This window comes from Rhopilema esculentum, chromosome 14, assembly GCF_057945365.1.
Source record: "Rhopilema esculentum isolate cy_ngs chromosome 14, ASM5794536v1, whole genome shotgun sequence".
In the NCBI taxonomy this organism is placed as follows: domain Eukaryota; kingdom Metazoa; phylum Cnidaria; class Scyphozoa; order Rhizostomeae; family Rhizostomatidae; genus Rhopilema; species Rhopilema esculentum.
In genome coordinates, this window is record NC_142828.1 from 5269436 (window position 1) to 5288397 (window position 18962).

At 36.6% G+C, this 18962-nt stretch overlaps 2 protein-coding genes across 4 annotated transcripts in view; one reads left to right on the forward strand and one right to left on the reverse strand.

Moving 5' to 3' along the window:
• Positions 1 to 980: 980 nt before the first annotated feature.
• On the reverse strand, positions 981 to 11436 carry LOC148958539 (uncharacterized). 3 transcript variants are annotated; one of them, XM_089112555.1, is made up of 2 exons: positions 11309 to 11436; positions 981 to 4664 (listed from the first exon to the last, which is right to left on the reverse strand). In XM_089112555.1, the coding sequence occupies exon 2, from the start codon at positions 4492 to 4494 to the stop codon at positions 3736 to 3738; it is 759 nt and encodes a 252-aa protein (XP_088968681.1). In that variant the 5' UTR covers positions 4495 to 4664; positions 11309 to 11436; the 3' UTR covers positions 981 to 3735. The 3 variants fall into 3 exon arrangements, with proteins under 3 accessions (XP_088968681.1, XP_088968679.1, XP_088968680.1); XM_089112553.1 differs by lacking the exon at positions 11309 to 11436 and adding an exon at positions 4987 to 5871; XM_089112554.1 differs by lacking the exon at positions 11309 to 11436 and adding an exon at positions 4746 to 4854.
• Positions 11437 to 16387: 4951 nt separating this feature from the next.
• Positions 16388 to 18962, forward strand: part of LOC135696145 (attractin) — a 38767-nt gene continuing 36192 nt past the window's right edge. Inside the window, exon 1 of the mRNA XM_065215428.2 lies at positions 16388 to 16666. Within this exon, the coding sequence (XP_065071500.2) occupies positions 16512 to 16666 (155 nt within the window). The 5' untranslated portion in view covers positions 16388 to 16511. The remainder of the gene's footprint in view (positions 16667 to 18962) is intronic.

An 18962-nucleotide genomic window follows, 5' to 3' on the forward strand; every position in this document is an offset into this window, starting at 1 on the left:
TTAACCAATTATTCCTTTTCGTGCAAAATTTTCAATCCTGTCTGTTAAATATTTCACTAACAAGCACGAGATTGCTGTCGCTCTATGACTTAACATTCTTCATTGGGAAGCAGAGAATATATTTACTTTTGTCTGGCTGGGTCAAGTCGAAGTGGACCTTCTTCTAAAATAACATAATTTGTGACAGTCATGATTTATTTTAAAAAATATGTATCCCTGTTTAAACGGGTATTCAGGGCTTTGAAGGTGTAGCACCGAGAAAAATTTGTCTGACCACGCCCGTGCGACTCTTGGATAATTTTTGTACGCCTGTTTGGGTTAAATATGCTACGAGTGTGGAAACCGGGGTAGCAAAAGAAAAATGGGTGATACAAAAAGATAAAATTTATTACAACATGAAAATTTTTCCATCCATCGCGTTTTTAAACCTTCCATTTGAATAAATACTTGGTAGTCGCCCTTTTAATTGAACGCTTTTTCGCCCTCTTATGTTTTTTGCTTTCAGGGCGAAGATGTTAGAGTGACAATAGGCCAAGTAGTCACCCCAGCATAATTGCCTGGAATCATACGTCAAGTGGCAACATTGCTTACCTTATTTTCTGCAAAGCACTGACCAATAATACATAGCCTTAGAACTACCCCTATGTATCTCGCAACCTACATGTACCACCCAACAACTCAAACGTACGATCGATAATGGCCCTGAATAAACTTGGACATATCTGAGTCTCAGTTGTCCTTCAATCAATCAAGATTCTCAACTTACAATGCCTACGTAAGCAAAAATTGTATCACAGTTTCGCTTACGATCAGCAAAATTGCCCCAGTAAGCCCCTTACCCTAATAAAGTCACAATGTTCAACACGACCTGCATGGCAACAACTTACTAAACTGCTGCTCCACCATTCTTTACAATGTTCACAAACTCTTAGTTTCTGTCAAAGGTTCACAAGATGGTCTGACACAAGAAAGTATTCTGGTTGTGGTAATGAGTTGTAATATATGTTCGATTCGAAATTCATTTAAGATACAGCATGCGGTTATGGGTATGTGTGAGTGACAAAGGTGGCTGACCATGTGGGAATCGGTTGCATCTCGACCATCCAGTCCTGGCCGTTCCAGCTATCGATTCCACGGTGAGGCTTATAAAACAACAGTTAATTAAGGTATACGGCGCATATTATACGACAGATTGGTTAGTGTTCAGTGTTAGACTGATTAAAAGTTCAATCTCATTTTGGTTGAATTTCATGTACCATCGATACTTGGCAACCAATCTGTGGTCTTAGCGGACCCAGAAACCCTGAAATATGCGAGTGTACGTATGTACTAAAGAAGCAATTTTAGAGAATTTTTGTAAAGCTTCTGATAAACTACGAGGATTTTTTATAAGAAAATCGTAACCTTGGATGAGAAAACATTAAGAAACACAAGTATTGATCAACCCATGAAGAAATGTATAGAGCCTTAACCTTAAGAAACTGCTAATAAGGATGGGCTGAACGTGATTCTGTTAGACGATTAGGGAAGCTAATTCTGATTCAATTGAAAAAGATTAATAAATAAGAACTCCTTGCAACTGATTAGATATTCTGTTTTCTTGTGTTACTTTTTATCTAAAAAGTAGCTTTTCTAGCAGTAGCTTTTAAGAAAACCTGCGCGAAACGCTTAGGTCTTTCATAAAGAACATGTTAAGGGACTGTGTGCATATACTCAACTAAGTTTCTTATTGAAAAATGCGTGTATACGTTTCGTATAAATGTTCTGCCTAATAGGCCTATCTCACGAGCATATTTAGCCATCCTTGATATAAGAAAATACAAATTTATCACGAGCAATTGTTTGTTGGGGAGAAGAACAGATGAATTAATGTAATGAGTGAGGCACATCCCCTTCTTGGAGTGAAAGAGCATTGAGATTAATCAGTATTACGCATGCGCTTCCACCCGAAGACGGAGATATAATTCACTCAGTAGAAGATTATACTCTTTTTTATAAGAACCAGTAAATTTAAGTTCAGGCTGACTGTTTTGTTCTTAAATTAATAGGGTGCAAACAGTGTGATTGCTAGCTTTTTCGTTTTAAAGAGATGTTCAGGACTCAAGTAAGTGCGGCAACCTTCAATTGCCGAAAAGTTTGAATATTCACCGAAAAAGCATCAGCACATGGCTAAAATTCCTCGATTTTGAGATGAAACGTTGTTCAAAATTGCATTCTATAGTAGCCTAGCCTCAGCTTGTTTATTAATTTGTTTTGAACTTTTGACCAACTTTGAGGCTCGTGTTCTTATAAAATTGTTCTTATAAAAAAGAGTGTAGCTTGTTCGCCTCCCCAATAAATATACTCAAACTATTTTAATGTCACGAATAAATGCAAATTTTGATTTAAAACGAGAAGGATTCTTTAAAATGCCTGACGGGCTCTTTGTTGATGTTACACTTGGAAAAAGGTGATAGAAAGTTAATTTTCTGCTTATTTCGAGGAAGGCATTCAAAATATACAGTTCGTCAATATTTAACAAAAGAGCGTCGCAAGGATACTGGATGAAAGTAACGCAATAAGTTTGATACCAGTATAGCTATATCATTTTCTAAAGAGTTTGAAATTAATATTGTTAATGCTGGCGAGAGTATATCAGTTAAACTATAGAGGGTTATTTTAGAGGGGGTCTTGGGAATCGAAGAAAAAGCATGGTTATTACAAAGAGCAACCAAATCGGGTGTTTTATTCAATCGACGATAGCGAAATCATCTATACCAAACGTAAATATAGGGGGCTAAATAGGCAAAGAAAATTCGTTGACCTAAAGTTTGTTGTAAAGACTTTAGTTATCTCTGGATTTCTGATTGTCTAGGAACACGAGCAAGCACAAGATGGCGCGTATTAGTAGCAATGTGAAGCTAGTTCCGAGAGTTGAGTTACAAGCCACAAGATGTTTCTAACCGTCCAAAACAGTAAAAGTTTTTGGATTCTAAGTTACATAAATATTTATAAACTTCTTCAGTCGTCAGCAATTAATGTCCTTGATCACAATTCAACAACTCGAGTTCGCAAAATTCTTTAGACTGCCATAGATGATGAATAACGCAAATGTGCATTAAAATTGTCAATTACGAACTCCAGATGAGCGCCCGAGAAATTTGAACAAGTGATACCCACATCTTGGTTGACGAAATACCCCTTTTGAACAGGTACAAACACACATAGTGTACAAGATGCCATAGTGGACTTCTTAAAAAGCAGCGCGCTTGCCTATCTCCTCCACTTTTCATGCATCTGTAATTGTAACGCTATCCTATGCTCAAAAGGACGTCTTTTGTTTTGTACAACAGCTTTTGAAACCGTCAAAGAAATAGATTTTTCAATGACTTTTCGAATGACAATGCAAGTCCTTCAGGTTGGCAAACCATTCCAAATGGAGGCACCAGCCCTGAATAAACTGGGTACGGCAGACACTATGGAACAAGTTTGCATTTATAAGCCAGCCACTGAACTGCAGGCAAACAATTTTATTGAACAAACAGATTTACCGAAATAATCTTTCGTCGTATTAGTGGATAATTTTGGTTGACCTCAATGGGAAGAAAATTGAGATTTTTGCATCCATTGTTGTAATTCTTCTGATTGAGGCTATTCGGAATCCGAAGTTAATTGGAGATACACTCGCAAGATCGAGCAACCGAACGGTGATGGGTATTTCAGACCGAGGGTCTCTTCTCCCACAACAAAACAAAACTAACTGTTATTTTCTTCCTCTTGATTTTTCTTAAATCTAATTTTAAACCGCTTTCGTTTCGCTTTGTCCCTGCTCCGTTTTGAATGTTCGTATCTTGTCACGCATCTGTTTGCGACGGGATAGCACACAATACAGGGAACAAAGAAAGCAAGAAGGCCTAAGCAACCCCACCTTTTCAGGCAACCCCGACTGGGCTTGCCACAGTAACATGGATCATACCCTTGTGTCCCAGTGTCATCTTCCGCATCACAGCATACATAATACGCACTTTTCACACATAGCATACAAGTGCAATAATCAACACAATTCCGCAGCGAGGAAACGCATTCAGATCTGTCCAATTTGGGATCAGCATTCTGCAGTTCGATTAGTAAACTAGCACCTGAGTTTGTCCTTATGGAGTTTCGTGACCTGCGTTCCTCTGGTCTCGTCTCAGTAAATGTTTCACTACCAGAATCTAATTTGTCTCCGTATTCTTTGAATTCCCTTGCTCCTATTTTCCGGCGAAGTGGCCAAGAATTCGTGGGTGGTAATAAGAGGTCCTGCTTGCCTTTCTGGCCTGTGTCTGCCAACGTAAAATACCCATCGTCGCGAATCAGGGGTTCTGTGATTTTCAAGTCTCTGCGACCATCGGAGGCCGCCCTATTCCTTGCGTTCAACTGATGTACTGTATTGTCGCTTATTGTTTTCATGTCATTTTTAACGTCCCTTTTTGTATGCACATTTCCCAGTCCAGTTTTCTGTCTTCTTGATATCATGGTCGAACTCAAAGCTGTTTCATCTCCGCTTCCTTGCGTTATGGCTTTCTATAACGACTTGCTCGAAGCCAAGAATGGCACAATTGGGACTATTCCAGGTCCGCAAAGGTCCCCTGACGCAATTTGATCTGTGCAACGAGCACCGCTTCGATTCTTCTATTCAACTGTGCCTATTTACGAAAACAACATGTTGTTATTACATGGAAATAACGACTCTCTAAATTGCACTTTGAAAATCTTGCTACAATTACCTCATTTATTTTCTACCAGGCTAATTTGTCGTGGATGCGAGCAATGAATGAACCTTTATTTACTACAACAAAGTTAGATTTCTTTTGGACACGAGCACAAGCTCAATTCCCCGGCCGCGGTCAGCATGCCATTCTAATCGTGACAGGAGCACACGTGAGCACATGAATGAATGGACAGCGATCAGTATGGAAACAAATTACCAAGAGAAGGTTCAGCGCCGGTAAAAGCAAATGTACATACCGATTCAGGCCTTGGCTGTCTTTGCACGTTTCAAAAAGAAGCCTTGATTCGAGCTGACTGTGCTCTCCGTCTTAAAGATAACAAAGTGATTTAGGAAGTCGAGGTATTCTGGCCTGCTTTTTCTCTGCACAACTCATATCCGTTTTATAATTAAAGCGGTTATAAGCATTATCGCAGCTGTTCAGAGAAGCGTGTCGGATAACCTCGACCAACGCAAGGTTACAAAACACTTGATGTGCTCCACTTTTAACAGACTTTCAATTGCATGAGCAAGGAGGACTTTATCATGTTGTGGTGCGGAATAATCAAATCTACACGGTCGCCTCTCGGGGCGCTCTTGCCTATTCTAAACACAAGATGTTATCGTGGTCAAGCGCTTATTCACCGCACAAAGACTCCCATAAACTGCTCAATGGGATCATGGGCCTATTCGTGGTAATAAATCCGGTTTATTGTTCCTCATATTAACGTCTTTGAATTTCAAGCACACTTAACCTTCCTAACGTTTCCATGACAACATTATAGTTTGAAGTAGAGGAGAAATCATAGTTGTGTCTGGATTGTCTTAAAAAAGAATTTCAAAGACATTCCCATGCAGTCTCTTCCTATTTTTTGTCCATCAACAGCAACAGAATGATCTCCTTTCATTTTTTGTTGTCTATATAATATTCATCACGGGACATCACAAGATACGAACACATTGACGGAAGGGAGGGAACTCGTACATTCATTTTTATTTGAACATAGAAGTCTCGATGTGAAGATGAGTACATGCTACCGAGTTTTCAATAAACACAAAGTATAGGTAGAAAACAAAGCCTTTTCCTGTATCAATAGGCTGTTAACAAAGCATTTTGTAAATTATTGTAATTTAAATATTTTCGTAGAACTGTTTTGAATGTTTTATTTTGAATTTCAAATGAGCTCCCACGCTAGAAAAATCTTTGTATTTTATCGCACTCCATATAATACCTATTTGCCTTTAGCATGACTATAATTTTTTTTGTAAGTTTTTTTCAATCATATATTGTTGCTCTCAATATGGGTAACCACATTAGAGTGATAAATGTGAGTTAAAAAAACATGTCAGCAACTGGACATTGTAAGTGGGTTTTCGTGTAGTGGCTTCTCGAAACAGAACTGATTACAGTACGAAAGAGTCCATTATTCAGTCTTCAACGTCATTAACCTTTTTGTGTCCATATCAAGAAAGTAACGATAATATTTGATTCCGGACATCCTGTCTCCGAATCAAATGGTTCCTGATGTTGCCTGTGCGCTAAAAGCCACCTTGCACTAAACAAATAGTTGTGGGAATACAGAAAGAAAAACCGCAATGGAAAAACTGACCAGTTATGACCCGAAGTCCGCAGAAAGGAGGCTATGAGGGACATACGAAGCAATGAGGACAGAATTACGGAGGTGCTTAGATAAAAGGGGCGTATTTAGAATAACAGTAAAATGCTCTGCATGAAAGTAAGAAAAGGTATAATAAATCAGAATGTGACAAAATGTTTGGAAAAGACTTTAGAAGGAAAATTTTGTGTAGAAAAATTTGCATCGATCTATATAAGAATAAAAATTGGAGATATTCCTGCACAACAAAGCCATTGTAAATTTGTGGTTCTACTCGTTCTTTCTTGATACATCTACAGTGGCAAAGCCTGAGGGCAGGCTGGTTTCAAGTCATCTTTTCAAAACGTTACAATGTTTTATCAACTACACTCTGTGTTTTTATAATGTCTCACATGTGTTTTTATAAGAACATTGTTTATAAGAATATTCTGGCTAAGAATCATCCGATATTTAGAAATATTCCAAGAATATTGCCCAAACTCAGCCCGCAGATTTCTTTTGCTATGTTATTAACAAGACATTTCAGAATAATTCAAGAATGGGCGAATTTTCCCTGAATACATGTCAGATTTGAAAAAAATAAGAATACTTTGAGAATATTTTCAGGCTCAGAATGAACATTTCCTTAGAGTATCGAGGCTGAAAAAAATTAAAGTATTCTTAGTGTGTGGTATATGCCTCATGCGCTTATTGCTTTCAAATATATACGACTGTACTCTTTTCCTAAATAGAAGATTGCATACCTCAGTGAAAAATTTTGTATCGTCATTTTAAGGAATAAAACGGTAAGAAAGTGTGAAGAGTAACATTTTTAACATGGTTGCGTTTCATTCGTAATGAAACAATGGGTATTGGGTACCTTCTCTTGCTCAACTGGAAAAGAGGAAATGGGTTCAAAGTCCCCTGTGTATGGCTAAAAACGAGGCTAAGAAAACCTTTCAAACAATTAACGTTTATCTGAAGTTGCATTACGGTTAGTTCAAATGTTTTAAAGTTTAAGAACTATAGAAAAAGCTCAGTTGAATACTATTGTTCTTGTGGTTTTTTATTTTATTCTCGAGATATAACTTTTTAGCCTCGTTTTTCTTATAAATGCTAGTCAGGCCCGAACATATTTATACACCCCACTTCCTTCTTTATTCTCCAGTGCATTAGCTGAGCAATAAATGATAACTGATAAATGATCTACCAATATAAAAGCGAAAAATGGTAGAATTCAAATAAATAGTGAAAATAAATAAACAAAAGGATGATAGATATTGGAATTTCTACCAAGGAGAAGACTTGGACTTCAATTTCTACAAAGAAAATAGTTTGTGATTTCTAGAAAGAAGATACAATCACTGCCAAAAGTCTTGGAACACTAACGTAGATTTTCAAAGGCAAATTCAGCCACCCCCCTCTCCCTTAAGAACAATGTTGATTCACAATAGAAAAAAGAAAGGGGTTATGGAGTATGCTTTTTCTTGGGGCTTGTTTGATATTTTTCTTTACTTTCAACATTGTTTTGAGGGGGAAAAGGGGTTGTAGTAATATTTGAGAAAGCAAACGAAAATTATAAAAGCACAGCGCAAAGTGTTGGATGTTCCAAGGAATTTTTGCAGTGATTGTAGTTCGAATTTCGTGTGATCCTATGTATGCGCTACTTTATATGATGATGTACGTTGAAACTGCACCCAACTTAAGGGTTTGGTTTATATCCTCAAGAAAAGTCAGTCATAACTTCCCTTAAAAAAGAAACAGAATCCAAACTAAGCTATTTGGTCATAATAGAATTGAATTGTTCTCTGAGATTTGATTTGTTCCAGGGGTAAGAACTGCTATCGCTAATCCGCTTCCAATCTTTTGTCCAAAGACAACAAAACGGTAATCTGCAGTCCTTGTTTTGAAACAATCTTGTGTTGTTATTGTTAAAGGTTTTCAGCTAGATAAGTTGAAATTTATTTACTTAGTCGCTTTAAAGATGCTTGATCGTTTTCAATTTGGGTGGTCGCGGTATTTCAGGAGTTGGCTTAGCCAATATGATATCCTTTTTTCCTTTGGATCAAAAGGGCGCCATTGAAGATTGAACAGGGACACCTTAGGCCTTTTCTACATAAGACCACCGGTAGCTTTGCAAGGGACCTTGGGCAAGGGCCGCGCGATATAAACAAGAAGGGGTCTAGTGTTCTGACCTGGCAAGAATTAGGCGCTTCTCATACTATGAAACAACTCATGTAATAAAGTTATAAATGGGTCAACTTGGGCTTAACTGAGGGCGAACCACTGACCCAGCTACCTAAAGTTCACATTAAGTGGTTTTAGAAATATTCTTTCTTATGTAATTTGTCTTTCTTTTATTTTTGCTTTGTCAATTAAAGTTTTTTTGTTCAGTATGATAATTGTGAGTGTTATTTGTTAGAATTAAATTGTAACATGTAATTTCTAATATTCAATATACTTCTACTTTGAAGGAAATATGTTTAATGTAATAGTCACAAGGTTGCTATGTATTTCAATATGTCTGTTTGGAAAATTTAATGAGAATATAAAAAGCCAATGCAAAATGTTGAGGATTTACGAATCGTTTTGGGGGTTTCCACGTCTTTCTCACATGCAAAAGTGAGTTTTTAAAGGTTTTCTGCAAAATCTGCAAAAGCCTCTAACATCAAATTTATAAATATAACAATATCTGTATTCCTGATATCTTTGTTATGCATCTTTAGGTAATTGATCAAAATATTTCGATATTTCGCTTTCTTGCGCTCTCAATATTTTTCTTTCCATGAGTATTGGTTTGGTACACGTTTCTAGCAACGTGCAATATCAGATGAATGAAGGTACAAACAATACCATAGACATTTTTCCACTGCTTGTCAATAGAAAAAATTCACACTTCATTCATTTAGGCTTTCGTTTTGCGTGCGGCTCACTTCAGCGTGAATCTTGCGTTCTATTGATGAAAATTAAATGCTTTACTGGAAATCTAAAGATAGAAATATTTTATATTTAGGGGAATATGTAAAAATGGGATACTTAGAAATAATTGTGTTTTTTTTGGATTACTGGTATATTTTAACTCCGGATTAGGGTGAGGACTTTATCCCGTGCGGTACATTTTATATAGCATCTCAGACGTGCATTTATGACAGATTTGATTTTCTTTAAGTGTTAAGATTTGAGAGCGTCCTATTCCATGTTTTACTATTTCTATGATGCCTTGTATGTTTTTGAATAATTTCACATTGTATGCTTCGTTTATATTGCAAGCAAAACGGCCCATTTTCAGGACACCAAAATGTCATTTTTTTCTAGGCATATCTTTTATGTAGAATCTGTTTGATGGCAAATTGACGTCATCAATTTTTTTCTAGAATTTTCAAATTCTAACCTCTTTTACCGCTTGATTTTCTCTGTTGTTAAATTTCTTCCCGGAAAAATTTGCCTACATTCTAAAGATTGACAATACTTCTTCCTCACTTAAAGAATTCCTCATTCTCGTATTTCAACATTCTTACATGGCGCTGTTACTACTGCTTTAAAAAGGGCTGTTACGAACTGTCATCTCATGGCCTCTTCTAAGGAAAATCAGCGGAGTGATAGTCTTTACACTCATTTTTTAATAAAGAAAACAGGTTATAGGAAATGGTAGGCTTAATTTTTCGAAAGTTAAGAAACAACCCTACCCAAATTGAAAAAAGCCAAGAAACTTTCATAATTTGAATTTTCCGAGTTGACAGTCGAAACAGTCTTGACATTGAACATCACTGTATATTGCAACACTACACTTGACATGCAGTTTGCATTCATTCTCAGTAAATTGCACGCTCAAGAAGTTTCCATTTAAAAAATTTGTTTTGACTTCAACTTGACATTGACGAAGTTCAATGAGCTTAACTGTTACAGATCTCAATAGAGTTAGTCATTCTAGGAAAACAAAATTCCTTAATCACTTTGTTAGTTTATCTCTGAATGCGAGTCAACTATTTACTTTACCTTGGAAGCACGTTTAAAAAATTCATTACCTAAGAAATTTAAGAAACATGTAAGAAACTTTTAACAGCAAGATGGCCTGAAAATTTAAGAAACTGCCTACCAGCACCGGACCTTGGTTTCTTATAAAAAAATACGTGTATACAAACAGGGGTACAACAGTCTAATGAATTACACAATGAAAGGTCCTCCCTAGTAATTATGTTAAAAAGGCTTAAGCATTTTTAGTACACTAATACATGCATATACATTAATGCTTATGTAGGTACACATTTTTGTAAATTTTGAATTCTGCTATAAGAATCTGACAGCTGCTAATGCGAAAATTTTTGCAAAAATGATGATGCCTCACACGCTCTGTTGAATATGGAGTCCCATCTCCGCCTGAGCATAATAGCAAACAACGGTCCAGGGTTTCGTTTTTGCCCTGTACCCTGCCCTCCCGCCCTGTACAAGTGCATCTCTCTTCAATTCACAGGTGTACCGATGGAGGTCTCGCTGGATTTGAAGGTTAGGCAGTCAGGGTCTATTACATATTAGGGTGGAGGGGGTGAAACAAGTCGCAAAAGAAGAAGAAAAGAGGCCGGAGAAACAAGAGGCGTGTAGAGCCGTTTTGGGCCCTGTGGTAACCGTTAAGATAGATGATAGAGATGCGATAAATCTAATTTCCCTATAACGGCAAAGAGTCCTCCAACTCCTTCAGGGCCAAGTCTCTCGGGTTTTCACCCCTTTACCCTTCTATCTCTCAACACCCCTGTAAGTAAAAAATTGCATCGCTCGAAAAAATTGGAAACATTCTTTTAGAAGTTGGTTACCTGCTTCAAGAGATCACAGCCACCGATTTCTAACCGTTAAAACCCTCACACAGTATTTAAAAGAACCGTTAACAAGAGAATCGTGTTATTTCTTAGAGAAAAATGGAAAGCCTCTCCTAAAAACCGATCAGCAGTGAACACAAAGCTGAGAAGGCATTTTCGTGTAAAAATAAATATACCTTTAGTTTATCTTTCTCCACCTCATGCCCTGGAAGTCAAACTCATTTCTTATTCACTGTGGCTTTTGTTCAATATACCATCCAAGGAGGAGTTTGTCAGGATTCCACTAAATTTGGCCACTTTGCCCAGTTTAATAGAAGTGATATTCAACTTCTCTCATGTGTATATACTTTCTACCAATTTATACCACTGCCTTCCTCCGACACTTAAATTCAATTTCCTATATCTATCACTGTCCAATCATGTTACAGCGACTATTATAGCAATTGATTTCGCGAGGATGCCAAAATATAAAGCATATTTTTGTTCCTGAGGAAAAAATTGCAGCTGTTCAATTGCTAAGTATTGAAATCGATGTACTTTTATTTGCTCGCAAGGTTTGTTGTTTTTCCTTTTTGTTCATGTCATTTAGATGATTTCCTATTGCAAAGTGTTGTTAAGTCAACATCCAAATCTTTTATCAAAAGGATAAATTCTTCCGAAATATTTCCTTGCTTATAGTTTACCTTGTAAATAAACTTTAAGATTTCCTGTTTAAATTAGCAAAGAAAGATTCGATGCAACAACCTCGTTTTCATTTATTCATATCCTTTATTAACTATGGCTAATAAAATGTTGCCATAATCCAGCTAATAATTATTTGAATAGGCCTTATGCTTGTTGTACTACGTAATTTTCAACATCAGAATATGATATCGCTTTGGTATAAGATGAGAAGACTGCTGTAGAAACGGGAGTTTTTAATAGGCTGCTTCAAATGATATCTGATAAAAAACTGTGAGTAGCATGGTATGAAATGACTAGTATGTAATTCGCTTAAACTATAAAAGGATCTCATCACTCATAAACCAGATTTTGATTGAGTTTTAAATCGACTATCTAGTTCCTGAATAGGTTTTTTCTTACTTCGGGGAAGAACATTTATGAATGAACTAAAATTGAGATTTTACAAGTAGACAGTGTTACATTACGTACTAAAATTAACATTTTTATACAAATACTTGATGTACCATAACTGAATGTACTAAAATTTTAACTTTTCAGGTCGACAGTGTCACATTGGAGAATTGGCATTAAGCCCGGATCCTATTGTCCAGAATACGAATCCCGCTCTTGCATTATGTTAATTCTTCCATTTCACGACAGTCTGACTCAATTTTTAGCGCATCGATGTCTCCAGGTCAAACTCTCAATGACATTGGCATGACGTCAAAGGTATTAGGTGTGACTTCATTCACTATTATATAGTTTTCTCCAAAACAGTAAGAGGCAAATCATTTTTTGAAAACCTATGATGCAATCTAGGCTGTGAACGTGGTATAATAGACTTATACAGATTAAGTCTCAATTTTCTGTGGTAATGTGACGTCAGATAGATAAGAAATTAACAATTTTAAAGTCTGAACGACAAACAAGCTTTAACAATTAAAGGCTTAGAACAGGAACTCGGTAGTCAATAGTTTAATCGTCAATTTCGTCTTCCTCGTCATCTTGATAGTCCATTTCAGTGCTAAAATCTGTATTCTCGCAACCAATGCAATGGCACATTTCTGTGCAAGATAATCTCTTATTATAGCAGGAACATTCACTTGTTTCACATTTGCCTTTGCAACCACAACCACATTTGATAAACCCTAATAATTCTTTTGGTGCTATTGGGCTTGAACTTGCCTTAGCAATGTACGCACCGGCTTCGTTATCCTTTTGCCAACCAAATTCCTCAATGTTCGGCAAAGTTGGACTTGCTTGATGGGATTTGTTACAGCATTTGTTACAATGTTGTACAAACTTTGAGGACGAGTTGATTTTGTCTGCGGGCAGAATGCTGGTTGGCTTCCTGATGTCTTTTAATTTTCTTCGTTGCACTTGATGAAATCTCTTTCAGATCTTCAGATAATTTAGCAAGAATTGGAGCTGTTAGGAAAAACTTCATTCTCGCATTAGGGTTGTTTGATATCCCCACAATTCCCCCTCGATCTTTAAAATCTTGTTGATCTGCTCCCCTGCATGATCACAGCCTATTGCAGTGTAGGGGATTGGGTTTTCCTGAACGCAAAAATTGCCACATGTGAACTCTTTCCAGATCGATAGCTCTACTTTCTCTAAAGAAAGCATATTAGCAATGTAAACGGGCCACAATCGTCGATACTTTATTCTATCCATTGAACAAAAATCTTTGCATAGGTCTTTGCCACTTTCCAAGTGAAGTAGCCAATTTCTTGTAGTATAAACAAAGGTTAGTAGCCGTTCAACCATTCTTACATAGATCATGAAAAAAACATCTGGTTTTTTTGTGCTCTTGTATCGAGAATATCTTGCAATGCATCGTAGTGACCTTAATGCAAATGCTGAATGATAACTGTTGTTGCTTCATTAAACTCGGGCTTTGAACCAGCTTTTAATGCCGTGGCAACCCCTCTTACAAAATGATAAATATCTCCGCAAGGTCCAGATACGAGGCGAGGAGCTTCTTTTTTGACTATCTGGAAGAGAAGTCGGTAGACAACGATCAAGTTTAGCTCGTAGTGCTGGAGACATCGATTTTTGAAAAGAGAAGGTAATGTTACCCTAGGTAAGCTGCTAAGAATACAATCAACACGCAGTGAGAACGGATTTACAATAGGATCCGGTCCGGACTAATTGATTGTTGAGCATCCCATCCCAGAATGAAATTTTATTACTTTCATCTTTTATTCTGTTGCCAAACCCATGGAGGAAAGAGGGGGCTCTGGGTGTTACAATTTACTGATGGGTCAGTCCAGGGGTATGGTACGATAAAAAAGGAAAACCTCCCAGAAAATTTTTAAAAGCAGCAAGAATTGGAAATGACAAAGGGGTGCTGAACCGCCCTGCTCTAAACCCTTGTAATGATCACGATGAATAGAGTTTATGACACAAACTTCCCTATCGAATTTGAATTTGGTTTTGCAATTAGAAAATAATGGAGTTTATGGGAACGTTTAGGCACGCTATTTTAAAGTATTGTAGTAAGATTTTCATGTTTACGAATTTTACATTATATTTCATTGTTGTCATGAAAATGTTTACTGTTTACCAGTCTATCCTATAGTGCTTGATGCCGTTTAGATAGAGCTGTACACAATATATTGCATGCGTAGCCACCTTGATTTCGGTGCAGCGAATTCTGGCGCGTTTGAAGCGCGGTCCAGAGAAATGTCTGACCGGAACAGAGCGGAGGGGCTGGAGCTACACCTCACGAACAAATTTTAAGACCACCTCACGAAAAGATTGGCAAAAGTCGCTTTTTTCTACAAACTTTCTGGTAAAATCCTTAACTTTGGTTACTACTATCAATTTTTATTAAAATCTGGAGCTTTTAAAAGTAATGGCGCGGGTGCGGTCGGAAAATGCAGATCTTCCCAGCACACTGCAAGGAATGTACACTCGTTGAACAGGACGGTTCCCAGTGCATTTTACTTTCAACTTCTGATTTCAAATTCAGTGTACTAGTTGAGCAACCAAGAAGGGTACGCTAATTTCTCCGAGGCCTTTCATGGATATGAAGCACCTAGAAGAATCTGGTTTCCTACCATTAATGAATTATCATGTTTATTTTCTATTTACGACAATACCCAGTATAATCTTGTACCTAACTTGCCATGACTGATGCCTGCGAAATTGAAAACATTATTCCAGAAGTGCTTCAGATTTTAGACAATACAGCTCTGCATAAGTGCAATCTGAATACAGATGTTACTTAATATACAGCGCATTTTTGCGTATGATTAACTGACTGTATCACCTTCGGCTGAAATGGCTGCAGTTTTTCGGTACCAGCTAAAAGCATTTATCAATTAAGCAGGTTGAAAAAGCATGCAGGCATTGCTGATAGAAGAAGTGTTTTTTAAAATCTGCTCTGTTATCATTTGGTATCGTTATCATTATGTTTTGTTTGCTTGCTTACTACTGACTGACACGTGACGTTGTACGTGTTGCATGGCCTTAGTATCTCTTATATAGGGAGAAAAAAAGGGAAGAAATTTCGTTCTTATTAGAAATGGGGATGAACTTTTCTCTCAATAAAGGTCAAACTTTCGTTCTTATTGAAAAAAGAGGACGAATTTACCCCTCGAAGTCACTACCTTTGCATAACCCCCTGGAACAGATGTTCAATTTTCTGCAGATAAAAAGTACAAAACGGATTTTCTTCAGGTTTAAACGACACTGCAGGAAAGAAACTCCCAAAATATGCTGTTTTCTTTTTCAAATAAGCGTTCAGAAAAACATGGAAGGGAGTCGTCAATGCAAGAAATAAATTTATTGATATTAATCGATCGTTAAGTCTACATGAGGGTTGGATGAGAATGCTTGTCAGTTAGAATTATCTCAAGTTTCTATGTTCTTTAGAAGCTGTGGATGTTTCGCATTTTCGTAGCCAAGGGAGTGTAGGGAGGTATATACTATGCCACTGTTATGATCTCTTTCAATTTCCACAAACTTGCAATTTGATAGTTTTACTATTACTTATAGTATAAATAACCAAAAATATTTCAGTTTTTTTAGATTTTCTCTCAGTTTGGAGGTTTCAATGTTCAAGGTTTACATCTCTTTGGCAGTCTTAAACAATATACTTAATTGTTACGGATTGGTAGATGCAAAGTTTTTGGGTTCTTAACGGGATTCTGAAATGTAGTTGTAGCATGATAGAAAGTATCATCAGCATTTCATATTTTTCCGTATTGGGTGTAAAAGCAATGGATTTATTACAGGGACAAAGAAAATTATAATGGCTAGGGAAGTTTGTATCATAGACAAGTGATAATTTGTTCTCTATATTTTTTTCTCTCCCTAAAATTAAATTTTGACAAGCTTTGGCACAGAGAACCAAAAAGAGGTATCAGAGGGATTACCAAATGGCAGTGACCATGGTTTTTTGCATTCCAACCCCAAACACCCCCCCCCCCCCCTCCCCCAGCTATTCAAATTTTGTGTATTTAAAGCTGTTGGTTTGGTAGTATCTGATATATATCTACATACAATACATACATTGCAACGTTGATGCATGGACCCTGCCAAGGAGCCTCTTGATGCTGTGTCTGTTTACATGAAGCATCTGGTTCTTCCCTTTCAAAGCAACCAAAGCTTTGTTCATGTCGCCTGGATGGAGTCCAAACGCCATAGTAGTTACGGGAAAGTGAAAGGCCTTGTTCCCTTTCTGGACAAAAACTATGATTTGATGTGATGGAATTACAATTTACAATTGTGCTGCTTCAATGTTGTTTTTTTATACCACTTGTGTACAGCTGTGAGGAATGTAGGCCAGGGCAATGTGTCGATAACCAGTGCGCTTGCCCGTCGGGCTTCTGGGGAAAGAAATGCCAGTACGGAAGGACACGGTAAGTGCCTCTGTGAAAATTCTTGTTAATGTCTATAAATATATTGACAGAAACACAGAGAAAGACATTACCTACTATGTTTTATAATATGGAAGGCAACTTCAAAGTTTGATAGAGTCATAAGTTGCCCAAATTTGTGTTTCCCAACTGAAGTTTTTGTTTTCCTTTATCGTGCTGACTTAGGCCAGTACGTCATAAAAGGTAGTTTTATGTAAAAGGAGACGGGATACTCCTGTTCATAATGAGGATAACTTTTATGGTTTTCAAGTGAAGAAAGAATTAGGTACGCTTAATGAGTGATTATTACCTATGTCAATTTTACTGCCATTTCGTTGTTTGCTTTGAGATCGTTTGTTGCATTTCGAAGACTCTCTGGGTGTCTCGCTGTTATCTTATCAAATTCTGAAAAAGTGTTTTCATGCTTAACATCAATAAAGCAGCTATTAAGGTCAAATATCATACTTAAATCTTTTAAAAGTCTTGTCAAATATTGTGATTACAGGGTATTAGAATTTGAATTTAGCAAATATTCCTATCTGTAATAAGGAAAATCGAAAATTTATTATCTTCGAATTATCAGGTGTTGTGCCTGGTATTAAGTTTCTCTAAATTTATGATAAATTGAAAATCACCCCCTTTTTAAGATTTTTCTACTATTGACGCACTGAAAATCCAAGTCTGAAGTTAAGGTCTTTCTTACAAAAGCTTTCCTCAAAACTCAAGTTCTAACTAACACAATAAGTTCAAAGAATTTGAACAACAACAGTTTTCCCAGAGATGATATAAGTTGCCTGATTCTGGACTTTGAGCAGCGTAAGGTACAAAGTGTTTTTTTGTGGAAGTGGCTGAGGTTTTAATGTTAAAGCATCATTTTACATAATCAGTGACAAACTACCTTAAAAGATCCAAGCCATCAGGTTTTTTCTGGGCTGGCTGCATATCTTTTTTGAAAAAAATATATAATGGTTTTATTCCTTTACCAAATTTACTATATATTTAAAGATTTTGAAAAACCAAATAAATTTGGCCTACAGTAGAATCCCGTTATAACATACTCGGTTATTACGTACTTTCAGATACGTGCTTGGTCCCGGCAAAAGATGTGCTTGGTTTTAGTCAATTTTTACTTACCCTCGTTACAACGTACTTCGGATATAATGTACTTAATACACTGGGCCTTAAAGTACGTCATAACCGGATTATACTGTATTAGGCTTTGGCCAGTAATTTTAGGTAGCTTACTGCTACTTTTGATTCCCCCAATTTTGCTTTTACCTAACTAATTCTTTTACCAAACTTCAGAATTTGTTTTATATCTTCAGAATTTGTTTTATATGTATATATATATATATATAAAATTAAAAAATTAGTAAGGTAAAAGCAAAATTGAGGGATGAAGACTGGTGAAGACTTCGGTCGAAACATTTACATGAGAGTGTTTTTCTTGAAACTCTATACATATGTATATATATATATAAGTTTATTAATCCTTAATAATGAATAAATATTCTCTGTTCTGGGCAATTTTTTTTCATCGTGTATGTCAAAAATGAATCACAGAAGCGGAATCTTCATGTTTGAATTAGTCTGTGATGAAAATTTCATGTTGTTTGGGCCGTCAGGCTGCGAATTACCCCATTTTCAAAATTTTTGCTTTTCCTATACATTTCAATGGAATTTGTTGATGTATAGTGAAATTTTTTCACTACAGCAGCAAACTCTGGTCAAATCTAAAGAAATATCTAAAAATTCAAAACAAAGTAACTTGCAACCGAACAGTCTAAACTACACAAAGTTCACAATATAATTTAATTTCAAGATGAAGATTTCAAACCTGAAGTCTATTTTTGAGAAACTTCTTAAGGTAGTTAGATGCAGAATCAATGATACCAACCGGGAACGGTGAATATAAACAAATTTGAAGTATGATTTCCTAGACATTTTTGATTTCCTGTAAACACCTAGTCAGCATTTAACTAACTAATGCTCCAAATGGTAAGTCTCTAAAAAGTCTAAATGTTCCCCAGTGCCGTCGGAATAAAATTCACATTGGGAGGGGGGGGGGTGGTTGGGGGACTGCCCATTGTTTTCCTTCTTGTTCAGTACACTGTTATAAAGGAAACATACTACAGTATGACAATTATTGAGGGGGCTCCAGCCCCCTGGTCCCGACGGGCTTGTTCTCATTTCGGTTTTTTGACTTCATGTTTATTTGTTAAGCCAGAATATATAGTTGCTGTAATGATTAAAATTATTAGCTCTGAAGGTTTCTAGCCTTATGGTCAGGATTCTCAAA